At 39.4% G+C, this 17,691-nt stretch overlaps 1 protein-coding gene across 2 annotated transcripts in view; it reads right to left on the bottom strand.

Moving 5' to 3' along the window:
• RXFP2 (relaxin/insulin-like family peptide receptor 2) overlaps positions 1 to 17,691 on the bottom strand; it is a 71,277-nt gene that overhangs the window by 33,461 nt on the left and 20,125 nt on the right. For both annotated transcript variants that reach the window (XM_011946913.1, XM_011946912.1), the window contains exons 3-7: positions 15,195 to 15,272; positions 11,558 to 11,663; positions 10,670 to 10,741; positions 1,683 to 1,754; positions 985 to 1,056 (exon numbers count right to left, since the gene is read on the bottom strand). In XM_011946913.1, coding sequence (XP_011802303.1) covers positions 985 to 1,056; positions 1,683 to 1,754; positions 10,670 to 10,741; positions 11,558 to 11,663; positions 15,195 to 15,272 — 400 coding nt within the window. The remainder of the gene's footprint in view (positions 1 to 984; positions 1,057 to 1,682; positions 1,755 to 10,669; positions 10,742 to 11,557; positions 11,664 to 15,194; positions 15,273 to 17,691) is intronic.

The raw sequence follows: 17,691 nt of genomic DNA on the forward strand, positions 1-17,691 counted from the left end.
AAGAAAGAAAGAAAGAAAGAAAGAAAGAAAGAAAGAAAGAAAGAAAGAAAGAAAGAAAGAAAGAAAGAAAAGCCTGGAAGACTAAGCATGGGGCTAAGAGTGAGAAAGAAAGAGAGAGAGAAAGAGAGAAAGAGAGAAAAGAAAAGAAAAGACAAAAGAAAAAGTTGCCTGGAAGACTAAGCATGGGACTAAGGGCAAGGCACATAGAAGGGCCTGGATGAAGCTGAGGCCCTGGCTTTTTCCCTAGACCAGGCCAACCTGCAGAAAATGGGCAAACAATACAGAAAGCCTTCTAACCGCCCCTTGTGTATTTTCCTGGTGAGAGCACAGACATCTGACGTGAGGTTTCTTGGAACAGAGCTGGTGGCTAAGTCTGAAAAGTGGTGAAATACCACAAGCTATCATGTTTTCAGACTTCTCTCTGAATGCTCTGGAAAGCAGAACAAGTTCTTAACTTGCTTACTTTTCAGTACAGTGGTTGTCAGCAGAGGTCAATTTTTCCTCCCAAGGGACATTCAGCGATGTCTGGAAACATTTTTAGTTATCACAACTCTTGGGAGAAGGGGTATACTACAGGCATCTAGTGGGTAGAGGCCACAGATGGTGCTTAGCATCCTAAAATGCACAGGACATACTCTGACCTTCCACCCTACCCTTCCCCAAAACAAGCATTAAGTGAGCAAAAATATCAGTAGTCCTGAGGTTGAGCATTCCTGCTCTTGGTGAGCACTGGATGGATGGATGGCTTAGCAAGCCTACCGCAGAGCTCAGAAGGCCTCCTGAAGAAGCTTGGCCAGCTTCCTTTTTACATAACCACTACTTGACATGACATTGAATTGCCTGGGTAAAGTTCTGCAGATTATATGATAATCAGAAAAGTAAGCATAAAAATAAGATACGTCAAACAGTGGAAACGATATGAGCACTGTTGTATATCATCAAGACTAGGATCCTTTATGGAGAAGGAAGAATTAGAGTACTTACAGCCAAGTTAGCTGATGTAAGTCTTTGAATATTCCAGGTCTGAGAGTTGTGATGCGGTTGTGGTTGAGATATCTACAAAGAGCATGGGTGAGTTAATCGGGCAAACTCAACACCCCATTTTAGTCACATATAATTAGAATAGGAGCCACTGATGATGATTATGAATATGGACATCTGCGTCTGAAAGTACTCGGCTGAATGAGCAGAGGGCGCAAATTCAAGGGGTATCCAGAAGGTACAGATAACCACAAGCCCAGTGTGTGCAACACCAGGGCCGGGGCAGAGAAAGTGGTCCTAAAATATTTTGGGATATTACATCATGTTAGATTGTAAGGGTATAATAACTAAGTATGTGGGGCAATTTTTGCTTTTGTTCTTTTTGGTGACATCCTTAGTAGACTAGCATTTTGAGAAAATACATAGCAAGTTATCAAGAGTTAGAAAAGAAATAAAATGCTAAAATATTGCGGAAGTGACCCAAGCTAGAGAAGACAAGCTTAAGGAGAACCTTTATATGTCTTCTGGTAAAGGTAGGAATCTTTTAATAATTCTTTCAGTGTAATAACTAATCTAAGTACTTTGTGATAACCTATTCCTCCCATTTCCCTACGATCAAGTTGAGCCTTGAAAAAGTACCATTCTATCCTTTTAGTCTTTACTTAAAATTATACCTACAATATGAGAAAGAAGTTACTCACAATATTTGTAGATTATATAATCCAAAAAATGCTTTCCTGGATATGTGTCTAATGCAATTACGCTGAAGAAATCTGGTAGGAATAAGATAGGAGAGTCAGGTGATTATGGTTTATGGACTATATTAGGTTGTTGAACATGTTCTCCACTTTCTTTACCTGAAGACAACTATGAAATTGCCTTATAAAGTACAATGTCCTATTCTTATGTTGGGGAGATGTTGTCAGTGAGAAATGGCTATGAACTAGCCAATGCTTTTCTCATAGTACTCGTGCAGTGAGATTGAGGCATTTCTGATTCATGCCACTGAACTCCAGTGTGATGTGTCTGCGGAAGGATCTAGTCTTGTTTTGGCAAACTGGAACCACCCTGACCATCCTGTTCTGACGGGCAGGAGTTTCTGGCCATGTGAGACTAGCCAGCCTCTCACTGCTGAACTTTCTTCCTCTTTGTGCACAGAGATGCACCTTTAACTCCCCATTTATCTTTGTTCTATTCCCGTGAATAAAGGAGAGGGCAAGTTTTAATTCTTCTCTATTTCATGATGCAAAGTGAGAAGGACAAGGCAAGTTAGGTACTCAGAATATCAAAGGACATCAGTAGTTGAACCAGGGCAAGTATGCCAATTTCAAGTCACAGAATCAGGACTGCCTTAACCTCTGAAGCAACATAACAATACAGTATTGATTCCGTAATTGCACTGTCAGGAGTATCTAAGTAAATAATTTCCATTTGCTGTCTTCATTGTACAACGGGAAGTTAGCTCTGAATTCCTGTTCTCTGAAGGCTCTCAGGGTCAGGCAATACCTACACTAATAGTAACAAATTGTTACATAGTCTTTTGAATGGCTTCCGTTTCTCTTATTTTGGTTTGAATTGCTTCCTAAACTATTACACAATGCTGTTTCATTGCTATGATAGTCTACTGCAAAACTATTTGTAGATCACATGCTCATTTGACATCTGGCTATACTGTGAATTTTATCATACCATAATTATTTCCTAGCAGAGGTCCCAGCCTTTGCCTCTGAGTCACGATTGTGTTATAAGAGTGCCAGGATGGCCGGGCGCGGTGGCTCAAGCCTGTAATCCCAGCCCTTTGGGAGGCCGAGGCGGGCGGATCACAAGGTCAGGAGATCGAGACCATCCTGGTTAACATGGTGAAACCCCGTCTCTACTAAAAAATACAAAAAAACTAGCCAGGCGTGGTGGCGGGCGCCTGTAGTCCCAGCTACTTGGGAGGCTGAGGCAGGAGAATGGCGTGAACCTGGGAGGCGGAGCTTGCAGTGAGCCGAGATCGTGCTGTTGCACTCCAGCCTGGGCCACAGAGTGAGACTCCATCTCAAAAAAAAAAAAGAAAAAAAAAAAGAGTACCAGGATAATGACTCTCTCAGACCTCAAGAGAGCCAGATAAAGCCAAGATCAGAGTGGTTACCAGAGGCCAGGAAGAGGGGAGATGAAGGGGGACAAATGAATAATTACTACCATTAAATTGTACACTTAAAAATGGTAAAGATAGTAAATTATATATATTTAACTTCAACTAAAAAAAAAGAAAATGAAAGTAAATAAAGGTTATTAGAAAGGAAAAAAAAAAAAAAAAGCCAGGGCAGGCTTCCAGCTATCAACAAACACAATCTTTCACCCCAAGTACCCAAGTACTTTACAAATATTGTCATTTTCCTTGTGTTCCTCCATGTGCAAAGGGTTGGCACTACAGAGCATTACGTCTGTGGTGATATGCAGAGCATCAATTTCAATCCTGCGAAGTAAACTTGAAACCCAGCGTAACCTTGTGCCATCTTAACCCCCATTCCCTGTACCATATCTGTGGGGAGATGCTTCACAGAGCAGCATAAATTCTGCTTTTGGTTTAAGATTCTGCTATGAATAGGATGAACTCACACAGATCAATATCTGTTTTAGCATTTTCAGAGCCTTGAGACTGATGCAATGAAAGTTAATATGATGAATTATGCTACAGTAGCAAATGAAAATAGAAAAAGAGCAAAATACTCTGTTGTAGGTATATTGAAGTTTCTCTTAAATATACAATTCACTACTTAACTAATGCTATTTACATTTTATTCAGGATGATAAATTCAAAAATGGATGTATATTTTACCTACATGTTGTCACGTCTTAAAGAGATGAGTGCAGTTGCAAATTGTGAATTTGACCTTATGCTTTTGTCTTATAAGAAGGGAAAGAAAGAGTAAAACCAATGATCCACACAACTCATCTGATGTGTACAACCTATCTCCCTTCACTGACATCACTTAAAACTCAAACTCTTACATAATGAAGAGCTTCTAGTTTTCTATTTAGTTGGCTGGCTGCCACCCCGTAGAGAACTGTAGTCCCTCCCACATTCCATGTCTCAGACTTAGGCTGCTGAACTTGAACTCCATCCTCTAGCCTCTGCTGTCTTTTTTACGGAATAGTAGCTTAAAGAATGTGAGGGGATATCTGGAAACATGACAACTTGGCAAGTGGTGCCCTCTTTTTATTCAGAGCTGAGATATGAGCCCATTTAATATACTTTACACTGAATGCCTTTTCTAAGAATAACTTACAGGTTCATGAATTCCTGCTGTTTCAGCTGTCAGGACTTTTCAAGCAGAAATGCCAGGAATTTATGTACCCGAAACTCAAGCAAATAAATGCTTTAATGACATGCGTGTTTATAGGCTATTTTTGAATGTGCCATTTTGTATTCAAGAGCCAGGCAGACACCTTGGATTTCATTTTGTTGCCAGTGATTATATTTAACAAGAACCCAGATTAAGAAGGAATTCCTAATTTATAAAAGGTTTTTGTTACAATAAGAAGGAGAACTGCTGTTTGTTTCCATGGTAGTAGTGATGAAGTATTATAGTCAATCCCACAAATTGTATTTTATTTCTCTGAAAGGTCATTTGAAACTGCATCCACCCACAATTTAGAAAGGCCTGACATTTTAAAAGATTATTAAAATGAATAAACTGATCAATAGTAAAAGCATTCAGATCAGTTAAGCAACACTTATTCATCTGGCAATTAAGATTTAATTTTGATTTAGGAATTTGGTTTTTTTTTTTTTTTTTTGGATGCCTAAATGACCTCAACTCCACTGTGAATATTCAGAGTATTCCAGACAGGAGACTGCCTTGACATTAAATTTGGTGATCTCACAGGACAACAGTCCCCAACCTTTCTGGCACCAGGGACTGGTTTCGTAGAAGACAATTTTTCTTTTTCTTTTTTTTTTTTTTTTTTTTTTTTTTGCTTTTAAAACAGAATTATGCTCTGTCACCCAGGCTGGAGTGCTGTGATGAGATCTCGGCTCACTGCAATTTGGACTTTTTGGGTTCAAGCAATTCTCCTGCCTCACCCTCTTGAGTAGCTGGGACTACAGACACACGCCACCACGTCCGGCTAATATTTTTGTTGTATTTTTAGTAGAGACGTTCACCATGTTGGCCAGGCTGGTCTCAAACTTCTGACCTCAACTGATCCACCTGCCTCAGCCTCCCAAAGTGCTGGGATTATAGGTATAAGCCACCATGCCTGGCCAATTTTTCTATGGATGGGGAGGGGGTATGGTTTCAGGATGTTTCAAGCGCATTACATTTATCATTAGATTCTCTTAAAGAGTGTACAACCTAGATCCCTTGCATGTGCAGTTCACAATAGTGTTCACACTCCTGTGAGAATCTGATGCCACTGCTGATGTGACAGGAAGAGGCAGAGCTCAGCTTTGCTTGCTCGCCCGCCACTCACCTCCTGCTGTGCAGCCCAGTTCCTAACACGCCACAGACTGGTACCCGTCCGTGGTTCAGGGTCTGGGGATACCCCTGTCATATAATATAATCTGTTAAATATGCAGATTAACTTTATTAACTCAATACAGTCTAAAACACATATTTGTGCATGTCCTCTGCTGAAACAGAATAAAATTCAGATGTCTTAGCTGGCATACAATCATGATTCAGTGACCTCTCCGGCGTATGCTCCATCATCTCCTGTGGGGATGCCTTTCCTTTAGGCAAACTGCCTGTTCACTCTCTTCTCAACATCCTTTGGACGTTTCTACTTATATTTCTTTCTTCTCCCTGGTGAAGATGCTCCCCACCTTCTCTTTAGTTCTACATGTTAGTCCTACCCATCGTTCACTCAGCAAATACTCGTTAATCCTTGTGGGTTTCTTACCATGTATGCTACGACACAGGCCTCAATAGACTAAGAGAGAGCCAGGAGGGCCGTCCAGCCCGTGAGGAGCATATGGTGGTCAGAGAGTTGTTCCTTCAAGAGGGAAAGTGAGGGCTTCATGAAAATAGAATTGTAGTTGACCCGAGTCATGTGCAAAACTCAAACAGTAGAGAATACTGTGGCAATAAAAATGTGTATCTAGTTTTATTGTAGAAGCGAGAAAGTGTTAAGGAAAATCTCAGTTTGCCTCCTGGGACCTGTTTTATAATGTTGTGAGATAATATAAAAGGAACAACTGCTTATTTCTCAACTCCTACTTTGTTCCTGTCTTCTGGATCAAAGAAGATGGTCTCAGGATTGAAGAAATGGAAAGGCTATATGGCAGGCAGCTCAGTGAAAGCCCAAGATGGTAGAAGGTGTTAATCAAAATTAATTAAAGCCCTCTAGTTTGGAAATTTTCTCCCAGAAATTGAGAAATGCCAAAAAATGAGAACATCAAATTATGGTCAATTGCTGAGGAATCCAGAGAAAGGATGAGCAGCTGGAAAGTAAAAGATGGCAAATGTAGTCTTAAGTTCTCAAAAAGGTAAGAAGTTGGTTTCACAAGCTGTGGTTGGATGAGCTCAATGCTGGTCCTGGGAAGATCATAGAACAGGTGAATATGATGCTGCTTTGTCTATGCCTCAGAGAGAAAGTGACCAGGATAGTTCACAAGAAACCACGTGGTAGACCAACTTCATTTTCTTCTTTGAAAGACTGTGCAAAACTATGTGATAAACATTGTTACATGTCTGCTGGGCACTGATCAAGCAGTTTTATAATTTTTTTTGGACAAAAGAAAGAATGATACATATTCTTATCTGAAGGATGGTGATGAAGGAATATAGAAAGATAGTTTGGTGCTGTTCTGTTCAATATTTTACTCCATGACCTGGGTGAATGTAGTTGATCTTATTTGCAGATGACATAATTATGAGAGGAGTAGTGACTGTGATGGAAAACACAAAAAGACCTTCACTCTCTGGTAAGAAAAACTGACTCTAACAGGATGAAACTGACTCGGGATATATTTAAGCATCCACAGCTACCTCTCAAATACTAAGTGCATGAGTACAGGATGTAGCACACACATCACTTAGCAGCAACACATGTGGCATGGGATTAGACATTATAGATCAGTAGGAGTTAAGAGTATCAAGAAATCATCAAAAGAGCAATATAATCATAGGGCATATAGAGTGCAGATGGAAAGGGATGCGAGTTCTTCCCCGTTTGCCTCGGTCATGTTACAGTGATAACAGTGTATTTATTCTAGATGTCACCCATCAAGACAAATGTAGGCAAACATATGCAGATTATTGTGACCAGAATGATGAAAAGATTTGAAACTATGTCCTTTGGGGAGGAATTTAAGGAACTGAAGATACTTAGGGAAGAGGTTTGTGGTGTGGTGGAGGGTGATGACAGCTAGTCTTAAATATCTGTAGACGTATGTAGAAGACTGATTAGATGTGTTCTGAGCAGTCTCTTGGGGAGCTTTAGAGGCACCTTGAGCAATGGTAATGTGGACAAAGTTATTAGTGAATTGTTTGAAATTCCATTTCCCCAGCACCTTCTAATCCTCTTTCTGGTTTATTTTTAGCCTTCACCACCACCTAACAAATTGTATATTTTAAACTTTGTTTATTGACTATCTTTCTTGATTGGAAATTAAGCTCCACAAGCTTAATTTCATCTGTGGCTTTTCATCAGTGCTGTTCATGCTGTATCCTTGGTGCCTAGCACCTTGTAGGTGTCAGTAAATATTTATCACAGGAGTAAATGAATATGTGGATCTTGCTAGCTGCTGCTCTTCTTCTACCAGATACCAAGAGTTCTGACTGAGGCCCATCTGGTTTCTTCCTCCCCCTGACATCCTTTCCTGGGGATGGTTTGGTATTTGCCACATTTGTTATTTGGGTCATTTGTATGAGGATTGGGAAGAAGAAGGTAAGAGTAGATGTATAGGAGGGACAAGAAGTAGGACTGCTGCTGGGGGTTATTTTTCTGGGAGTTTGGAAAAGAGCAGGAGGAGTTGAGGAATGTGGGTAAAGGGGATGGGGAGGAAAGGAGATTTAAGAAAGCATTGTTGAGCTTATGAGCTGCTCTAGGATATTTGAGTATAAAGAACTTGAGTTATTTTCAAATCAAAGTTTACTTTCTGGGTGGTTTCATTGATAATAACACATTCTGAGCCTGGACTATGTGGGTGGGCTTCCAAAGGAGCATGGTCAGAAGATTTGAGTTTGAGGCCAGTCTCTACTACTTGTCAGCTGACGGACTTTGGGCAAACAACCTCTCTTCCCAAGTGGCTTTCCTGATTCCTGAAACTGCTGTAACGGTGTCTGCCCCACCTCACAGACTTTGGGGATGAAAATTCCAAATATTAGAATTCTTTGTAAACTTTAAAAAGTGGTAGATGACTGTAAGCAATTGTGTTTTATCACCCGGGGCTTTATCTTACATATAATAAACACTTGATGAATGTTTATTGATGAGAGTCTCATAACTTCTTTTCTATTAGTCTCCGGGAAAATTAATGCCTGCAAACGATCAAGTAGCAGCTTGCATGGGGAGAAGCCCTATCAGGTAATATTCAGGTTATGATGTGGTGCCTGTTTTCTCTGATAAAGTAGAATTAAACATTTACTTGGAGAAATTGCTAGCTAATCTTGGCAATAAAGTTTAATCTCTATCTTTTTTCACTTGGAAAATTATGGACCTGAATTATTAAATTGCTTCTATGTTATTCTCTTCAGTGGGCTAGCAGGGACTGGGACCACAGAGGGAGATACTGGCAAAGAACACAGTTATGGATTAATAGACCAAGGAAGGACGTGGCCTGAGAAGTCTAATTTTAACCCTCCTGCTTGAGCCTCTAGTGACCCCGCCCCCTCCCCAGAAGTCAGCTTGCCCAAAATTAGGGGGCAAAACATATACAAGGGAATTCTACATGGGGTGGGACAGTCTGTGCTGGTAGAAATTCAGTTGAATGCTAGAACAATTTCTTTCCCTCTTAAGGTTTCCTGTTATGGTAAAGTAAGCACTACTTTGGACATCAGAAGACATTGGCTCTAATTCTGGGTCTTCCACTTACTAGTTGTAGATCTTAGGTGAGTCATTTAACCATTGCAGACTTTGGTTACTTCGTATATAATGAAAAGATTTAATTAGAAATTCTTAAAACTTCTATGACTCTGGAAGATAGAATTTCAATTGCTATGAAACAAGAATTCTGAAACAAAAAATATCTTCCCTTCATTTCTGCTAGTGCTATTTTTCCTCCCACATGTACTATCCAGGCAGTGCAAAGACAATATTGATTCATCTAATGAACAGGTTGTGATTTTAGGGATTTATTGGAAGACTAGGAAGAGTGTGGTTAGAATTTCCTCTCTAGAGGAATCTGGACATGCAGAGTCAATCCATAGCTACTCTAGTGTGACAATGACATGACCACATACCCACATACTTTAGGATGAAGCAACAGGTCTGAGAGCAGCTGGGCTTTACAGAGGCCACAGTCAAACCCAGGTATGATTGAGTACTGATATTCACACAAGGTTCTACCTTGTGGACTTCCATTAGCTACTTCTTTTCTTGTATGAGGAAATCTGTACCTAAATTCAGGAACACAAAATCCTTGATGGTATTTCAAACCAAATGTGTGTGCCCAGTATCAACAAAGATTCAGATAATTTTTATTCCTGGATTTTCACAAATTTCACATTTCTAGAAACTTTTCTCCTCTATGCTGGATACTGAAGGATAACACAAAAAGATGATGGTACCGCCAAGGGGGCTTGCAGAGTGTACAGCATTCTCTTGCTAATTTTGTTATCTAGTCTAATGATCATCTCAGCAGGTGTAGCCCCTCCAGCGCCCCAGAGCGACTGGCCCAGAGGGATTGACAGACACCGATCCAACTTACAAATGACTGATACATAAACCTGAATATTCTCGATTTATAAATGTGAATAGAAAGCATCCCATCCCACTTATAGGAATGCTCTTATTCTCTATGCCATGCAGCTTTTCAAATACTTTAAAATGAAGCCGTTGGGGAATTAAATTCATCACCCTAAGGTTGCTTGGTTAGTAGGGGATCAAAGCAAAGGAATTGTTTATGCAAATTGTGGTGCATCCTACCCTCCAAGAGAGATCATCTCTAGGGATTATGTTTCACAGTTCAGGGTTTTCTTTCTTGGATGATTCTGGAAGCATATTGGCCCTTCTTTGTCACAGAATACCTTCTCTGCTGATCATGTCCTATTTATTGGCATTTTCTTTCCTCAGATATGTTAATATCACTGATTGCACAACTCCCGTGTTTTCACGGCTAACACCCTGGGGGATATTTGTACCCTATCATTATGTACTTGAAATGATCTGATTGTTCTTGTTTATGCTGTCACTCTTTTTTTCAAGTGAAAAAGTGCCCCTAAATGTGCAATGTCATTTTCCCAATATCTTGAGGAAAATAATGGAACTGTGTATTTTCCTATTGAGATGTTTTACCTCGACTCCAAGTTAATTCTCTGAAAAAGCTTAAATAAAATGGGTTCAGCTCCTTTAAATTATGAAATGGAAAGATAACATACTTTTAAATGTTTTATTTTCTAATTGTAATTACATTTAGAAACATAAATGTAATGATAAAGATAAAAAGCTTGATATTTTATTTTATTTTTAGATCAAAAACATCTTACACCACCAAAAGGATTTTTTTAAAATAAATATGCTATTAATGGCTACTTACATCTTTTTAAGTTTTGTGTATTTGATGAAAACTTTATCTGGAAGACTGTGGATTTTGTTTTTCTTAAGAGACCTAAAATAACATGTAAAGCAAACTTCATTATGGATTTTTATGACCAACCCAACTCTTCCCTAGAAGCCACATGCTTGGGAAAAGAATATTTGATGATGCCCATTATACTAATCCATATTTGAACATGACAATAACTAAAAATTTTTTATGGGAGAATGAAAAGTTTATAAAGCAAAATAAAGTAGTTTGTGAATATTTGACAAATGTATCTAGTTAGTATAGCAGACTGGAAAGTCCACAGTGATTTAACTTCTTTGTTTTTACTCTCTGGGTGCGTTAACAAACCAAACCAAACCAAAAACCAACCAAAGATCCCAACCCACTTTTGCATGCCCAAATGATGACATGAATGCAAATTCCTGAGGCTTTCAATAACTTTATGCAAAGTACAGAAAATTTTGCATGATATAACATAGCTCATAGCTGCTAGCTTCATGGACCTTTTATATCTTTGCAGTCTTGGATAGATTACCAATGTTAAAAATGGCGTAGAATAAGTAAGTATGCTTCCTTTTTTAAAAACGAAAACATTTCAGCACAAGCACGATAGTAATCATACATAAATCAGAAAACAATTGAAAATAAGAACTCCAGGCTCACAGACATTTGTGAGTTAACTGATCCAGGCTAATCTAACATACAGGGTGTAAACCATTTTTTCCCCCTGAATAGGAAGCATGGAGAATTATCTGATGACTGGTAGTTTTAAACAGAGTTTCTATTATTTTGCTAATACACACGCAACACTATTGGGTTTTTCCTTGGTTTTCATGTGACTATAGGGACAAATATCACCAATAATGAAGTTTTACTCACAGTAATGTCACATTGTTAGAAATCATCGGCACAGACTTTAAGTCACCATTTACACATTCCAATTCAGTTTCTTTGCAGTCACAGCATTGTGGATACTGTTTTAGAACTAATGGGACAAAAAGAGTAAGATTTCACTAGCAAACAAATACATTTCTTTAGTTATGACTTTGCCTTTAATAACTGATACTGTTTTCTTTTCATTGAATGTATGAAATTTACATCTGTTAAATGAACTCATTCAGCCCCTAATAAAAGTAAATAAGAATTCTCTCCTACTCAAATGTAGACTAATGTGTTAATCTCAGTTCTAGTTTCTAGTAGTCATTTCAGAGACATTTACCAAGTGATTAGAAAAAACTCACAAAATGTTAACTAGCATAAACTCATCTAGTGAAGCAAGATTAAGTTCACTTCAATGAAAAACATTAGTATGATTAATTCTTAATGGATATGACTGAGTCAGTTCAGTTCATTTGAATACCAAAAAATAGTTGCTCAATAAATGCTTGTTGTTTAAAATCAGATTCAATTTTTTTCTTCTTTCAAACTTCCCTAAGAACCATGAGAAGATTGAGATGCAGGTTCCACCATAACCACACTGGCACCTTACTAAAATCCATCCAGCCAGATATTCCTTCCTTTTGGTTCTTTGTTTTTCATCACTCTGAAGTTGAAAGTTGAAGATAAAAGTTGTAGAGAAGCTGCAAAGCTGAGATAACCAAAGATCTATCTATCTGAAGCATTCAGAAGAAAGAAGGATTCAGGATGTACTCTGAAGGGACTTACATAGTTACTAAGATAATGGCATGTAAAGAAGTGAGAAATCTAAGGAGAAGCCAGGCCAAGCTGGTCCATAGGACAATCACTCTGTGTGTGTGCGTGTGTGTGTGTGTGTGTGTGTGTGTGATAGAGAGGAGGGCAGAGGAGAGAGAGAGAGACTTTGAGAGACAGAGTAAGTATTTTTGGAGTCTGATTTCTCCTCGGAGCCTATGAATATTTGTACTGATAGAGCTAAGAATGTGAGAGTTATTTTTGAATTTATTTTGTTATTTCTTTTAATGTAATTATAAGTTCTTTTTAGTTGCCCTGCTTCTTTTAGATCACTTTTATCCAAATGTTATTTTAAAAATAAATTTTACTGAATTTTATTAGTAAAGCCAACAAACTTCTACTGAGTATATACTTAATGTAAAAGATGCTTTTAGTGCATACATTTTTGAAAATATTTTATGTTGTCTATACATATATGTTAATTAGTTCAACTTCCTAAAGATAGCTTTCATATGCTTACATCAATATTTATTGACATAACCACCATTGAAATAGTGCTTATATGATTAAATTGAAAACCTGTGATTGGAAACTTATTTACCAATAGAATAATTTCATTTGGTCAAGCTGGGTGTGTCGCCAAAACCAGAAATGTGAGCATTAAACTGTTTACCCTCCATCACCTGCAAGCCAATCATGCCCCCAGGCTCTGTGGATTCTTTTTCTGAAACGCCTTTTGCATCTCTCTCTACCTCAGTCTTCTCAATGGCATTTCCTAGGGATTGGAATAAACATAATATCCAGTATCTCTTTTATCATCATTCTTTCTCCTCCATCTGAACATGACTGACAAATTGTTCTTTGTCCTGGGAGGCTGTCCTTTGCATTGTAGGATGTTCAGCAGTAGCCCTGGCCTCTACCCACTAGATGCCAGCAGCAACCCACCCTTCTCCATCAGGACGACCAAAAGTGTCTCCAGGCTGGGCATGGGTGGCTCACGCCTGTAATTCCAACACTTTGGGAGGCTGAGACGGGTGGATTGCTTGAGCCCCGCAGTTTGAGACCAGCCTGGGCAACATGGCAAGACCCCATCTCTACAAAGAATATGAAAATTAGCCAGGCATGGTGGTGCATGTCTGTAGTCCCAGCTACTCAGGAAGTTGAGGTGGAAGGATCACTTGAGCCTGGGAGGTTCAAGGCTGCAGTGAGCCGTGATTGTATCACTGCACTCCATCCTGGGCAACAGAGTGAGACCTTGTCTCAAAAAAAAAAAAGGTCTCTAGACACTGTCAGACGTTCTTTGCAGACACTGTTGCCATGGCTAAGACTCACTACTCTAATTCATTCTCTGCAATTCTAATGAAATAATCTTCCTCACATACATTTCTGATCACGTGCTCTTCCTCCTCATTAAAAAATAAAATAAACATAAGACCAAACCAAACAAACATTAGGCACAAAACTATGATGATTGCCTGTTGTATACAGTAGTAACCTTTAAAATGGGATGTGGGCAAGACGACTCATTGTGGGTTAGGTAGAAAATAGTAGAGCTTTTGGTTGTATTTATTTTTAATTTTATCCTTTTTTAGTTTCTAATTTTCTTTTTCTTTTTTTTTTTTTTGGAGACGGAGTCTAGCTCTGTCGCCCAGGCTGGAGTGCAGTGGCGCGATCTCGGCTCACTGCAAGCTCCGCCTCCCGGGTTTACGCCATTCTCCTGCCTCAGCCTCCTGAGTAGCTGGGACTACAGGCGCCCGCCATCTCGCCCAGCTAGTTTTTGTATTTTTTAGTAGAGACGGGGTTTCACCGTGTAGCTCAGGATGGTCTCGATCTCCTGACCTCGTGATCCACCCGTCTCGGCCTCCCAAAGTGCTGGGATTACAGGCTTGAGCCACCGCGCCCGGCCTTGTTTCTAATTTTCATACAGAATATTCTTGTGCATTATAAAGTATATAAATGGTCATTATAAACTGGTATTATAAAGTACATAAAATACTGTTAGTGTCATATTTGATATATACATGTTACATACATATATTTACATATACATACTAATGTATGTAATTGTACATTCATCTAATTATATATCTATGTCTCTACATATACACACCCCCCCCTAAAATTCTGTCTACAGGATAGAGGCCACACTTCAGTGTGTGCACCAAAACCTTTCATGGGCTGGCCCCAGCCTTCTAGGCTCAGCTCCTGCCCGTCCACTTCACGCACTCAGAATGGTTGTGAAAAGGCATGCTGCAACCTGCTGGGCATCTTCCCCAGTGTTTTGCTGATCTTGCTCCCCTGCTCATCTGGTCACCTCGTAGCCTTCCTCCATCCAAGGACTTCAAAGTCCATCTCAAATGTTATCCTCTCTGGGAATCTTTCCCCATCCTCAGCACAGCCATCATTTCTTCCAATGGGCTTCCCCATTCCCTGGTGCAAACATTATTCCTCCCATTTAGCAATAATATTGGATCATCACTGCTTTTGTAAGGAACTGTCTTTCCTGCTACATGTGAGGTGTTTGTGGGTTAGAACTCCGTCTTAGTCATCGTTGTCCTCTCAGTGCCTAACATCTTTCTTGAAGAAAATAATTAAAAGGAATAAGAATTTTACTATTTGTCACAATTATTCAATACTGAATAATTGTGGCAATCAGAGAGTAATGCATGAAAATAGCATAAATGGTTGTTTTCTTTTTTTCTGTCTTTCCAATCCCACAGACAGACAACAGACCTGTTAGCCAGTGAAATACATTGAACTAAAAGGAAATTCCAAAGTGAATTTGTCACATTACCCATATAAATGTGTGCATCACAAATCATGTTTTTCACAAAGCTGATACTGTCTTTGAATCAAAACCACTTACAGCACTTCTGTGTTAGGGGCACACTGTTAGCATTTCCATGGACTGCGCCAAATATGGTCGCCCATCCACTAGTGTCACCTGTGAAATGGTGATTGAGATGTGTCACTTATTCTAGAAATTAAATACCGTCTTACAAAAGTTTAACAGTTTGATAATTATTTTAAACTAAAATATGTTTAAGTAATAGAATGATTGATCTTTTAAATACATAGTAAGGGAGAAAAAGTTAGGCAAACATCTGCAAAGTATCCCTTTTTTACATGAAAAATACTCCAAATGTATGTATCATAAAATTTGCAATGCAAGTATGTAATTATTTTACATAAATATAAATGTCTTGGAAAATATCAACTATTTCTAATACTGACATTTTCCACGTTTGACCTTAATTTTGAGGACCTCCAAAGAAAATATCTGAATTTTGTTTTGTCACGTGCATACTGCTGTATATGTAGAAGCATACTTGATAGATATATTGAGTTCTGATAACATTTATGTCATCCGACTTTTTTTTAATAAAGCAAAAGCAAAGTTTCTTAAAGGCTTTTTTCTGGGTGCAGTGGCACTTGTTTGTAACCTCAGCACTTTGGGAGGCTGAGGTGGGAGGATCACTTGCATGTAGGAGTTCAAGACCAGCTTGGGAAACATAGGGAGACCCTCTCTTTACAAAAAATAAAAAATTAACTGGGCGTGGTGGTGCGCACCTGTAGTCCTAGCTACTTGGGAGACTGAGGTGGGAGGATAGCTTGATCCCAGGAGGTCACAGCTGCAGTGAGCAGTGATCATGGCACTGCAATCCAGCCTGGGTGACAGAGGGAGACCCTGTCTCAAATAAATAAATAAAGGTTTTTGAGTCCTGCTGAGAAAAATAACATTTCCTCAATTTGTCATATATTAATGTCAATTTGTCATATGTAAATATAATTTATTTGCCAAATTTTCCTCTTCTTTTTGATAAATCATATTTTTAAAAAAGGAGGCCTAATTGTGAAGTATTGTTATTTCAGTATATGCTATAAAATAATAAAATACGCATTATAGTGTAAGATACTGAAGTTCACACAAATACCTAAGTAAATTAAAATAATTTCCCACAGTCTGCTTTGATCCTTGGAATCTTTATTTCTGTTTCTTATTAATATTCTCAATAATTCTACTATGATGCTGCCTCACTTGCTTTATTTAATTTGGGTTCAGAAATCCTCATGGGGTAAACATTCATGGCTTCTGGTTCCCATGCAGCAAAGAGGAAAGGACGAGAATTTGAGGAACTTGCCCATTGGCATCCAGAGAGTTGCCCCCAGAAGTGAACACTGACTCTGTACTCTCCAGCTCTAAGCTTTGTGATAAGACTGAGGCCTCTTCTCAAGGAGTTCCTACCTAGGAAGATAAATGCAATGATAAGGGCTGGGCGCAGTGGCTCATGCCCATAATCCCAGCACTTTGGAGGCCGAGGCAGGCAGATCACCTAAGGTCAGGAGTTCCAGACCGGCCTGGCCAACATGGTGAAACCCCATCTCTATTAAAAATACAAAAAGTTAGCTGGGCATGGTGGATGGCGCCTGAAATCCTAGCTACTCAGGAGGCTGAGGCAGGAGAATCGCTTGAACCCAGGAGGCGGAGGTTGCAGTGAGCCAAGATCACGCCGTTGCACTCCAGCCTGGGCAACAAAAGTGAGACTCCATCTCAAAAACAAACAAACAAACAAACAACATCAACAACAATGAAAAGATAAGGCATTCTACTTTGTGCAGCATACAGATACACCCAGGGTGCTGTGATAACACAGATAAATTGCAGCCATCTTAGAACGGTGATACAGCTTCAGGGAGGCCAGGGAAGCCCTCCTGGAGGAGGAGACACTTAAACCGGGCCCTGAAGAATGAGTGGAAGTGATCCACGGGAAGTGTGGGCAGAGGCTGTGTCCCTCAGAGGGAGGCATGCCTGAGTACCCAGGGGCAGGACAGAAGATTCTAGAGATGCACGCCATGGGCTTTGCTGCCCCACTTTGGTGGGTGGTTGAGCAGTGCTGAAGAGAGGTAGCTCTCTGTGGGAGAAAACACGCGGATTTTTTCTGACACACAGTTTCCTCCAGAGAAAAATATTTTTTAGGTTTCAATAAACAGAGCTGAAATTGGCCTGTAAGATGCTCTGTTATCTGGCCTCTGGTTACCCCTTCATTCCCTGTGTATACGCCTGTTCACTCTGCTTGAGTCACACACCATCAAACACATCATCCTGTTTCAGTCAGTCTTGGGCCTTTGCACTTGATGTTGCCTTTGCCTGGAATTCTGCCCCTCTAGAATATTTCATAGTTCCTTCCTTCCTTCCTTCCTTCCTTCCTTCCTTCCTTCCTTCCTTTCTTCTTTCTTTCTTTTCTTCTTCCCTCCCTTCCTCCCTCCTTCCTTCCTTTCTTTCTTTCTTTCTTTTTCTTTCTTTCTTTCTTTCTTTCTTTCTTTCTTTCTTTCTTTCTTTCTTTCTTTCTTTCTTTCTTTCT

This window comes from Colobus angolensis, unplaced genomic scaffold, assembly GCF_000951035.1.
Source record: "Colobus angolensis palliatus isolate OR3802 unplaced genomic scaffold, Cang.pa_1.0 Scaffold255, whole genome shotgun sequence".
Classification (NCBI taxonomy): domain Eukaryota; kingdom Metazoa; phylum Chordata; class Mammalia; order Primates; family Cercopithecidae; genus Colobus; species Colobus angolensis.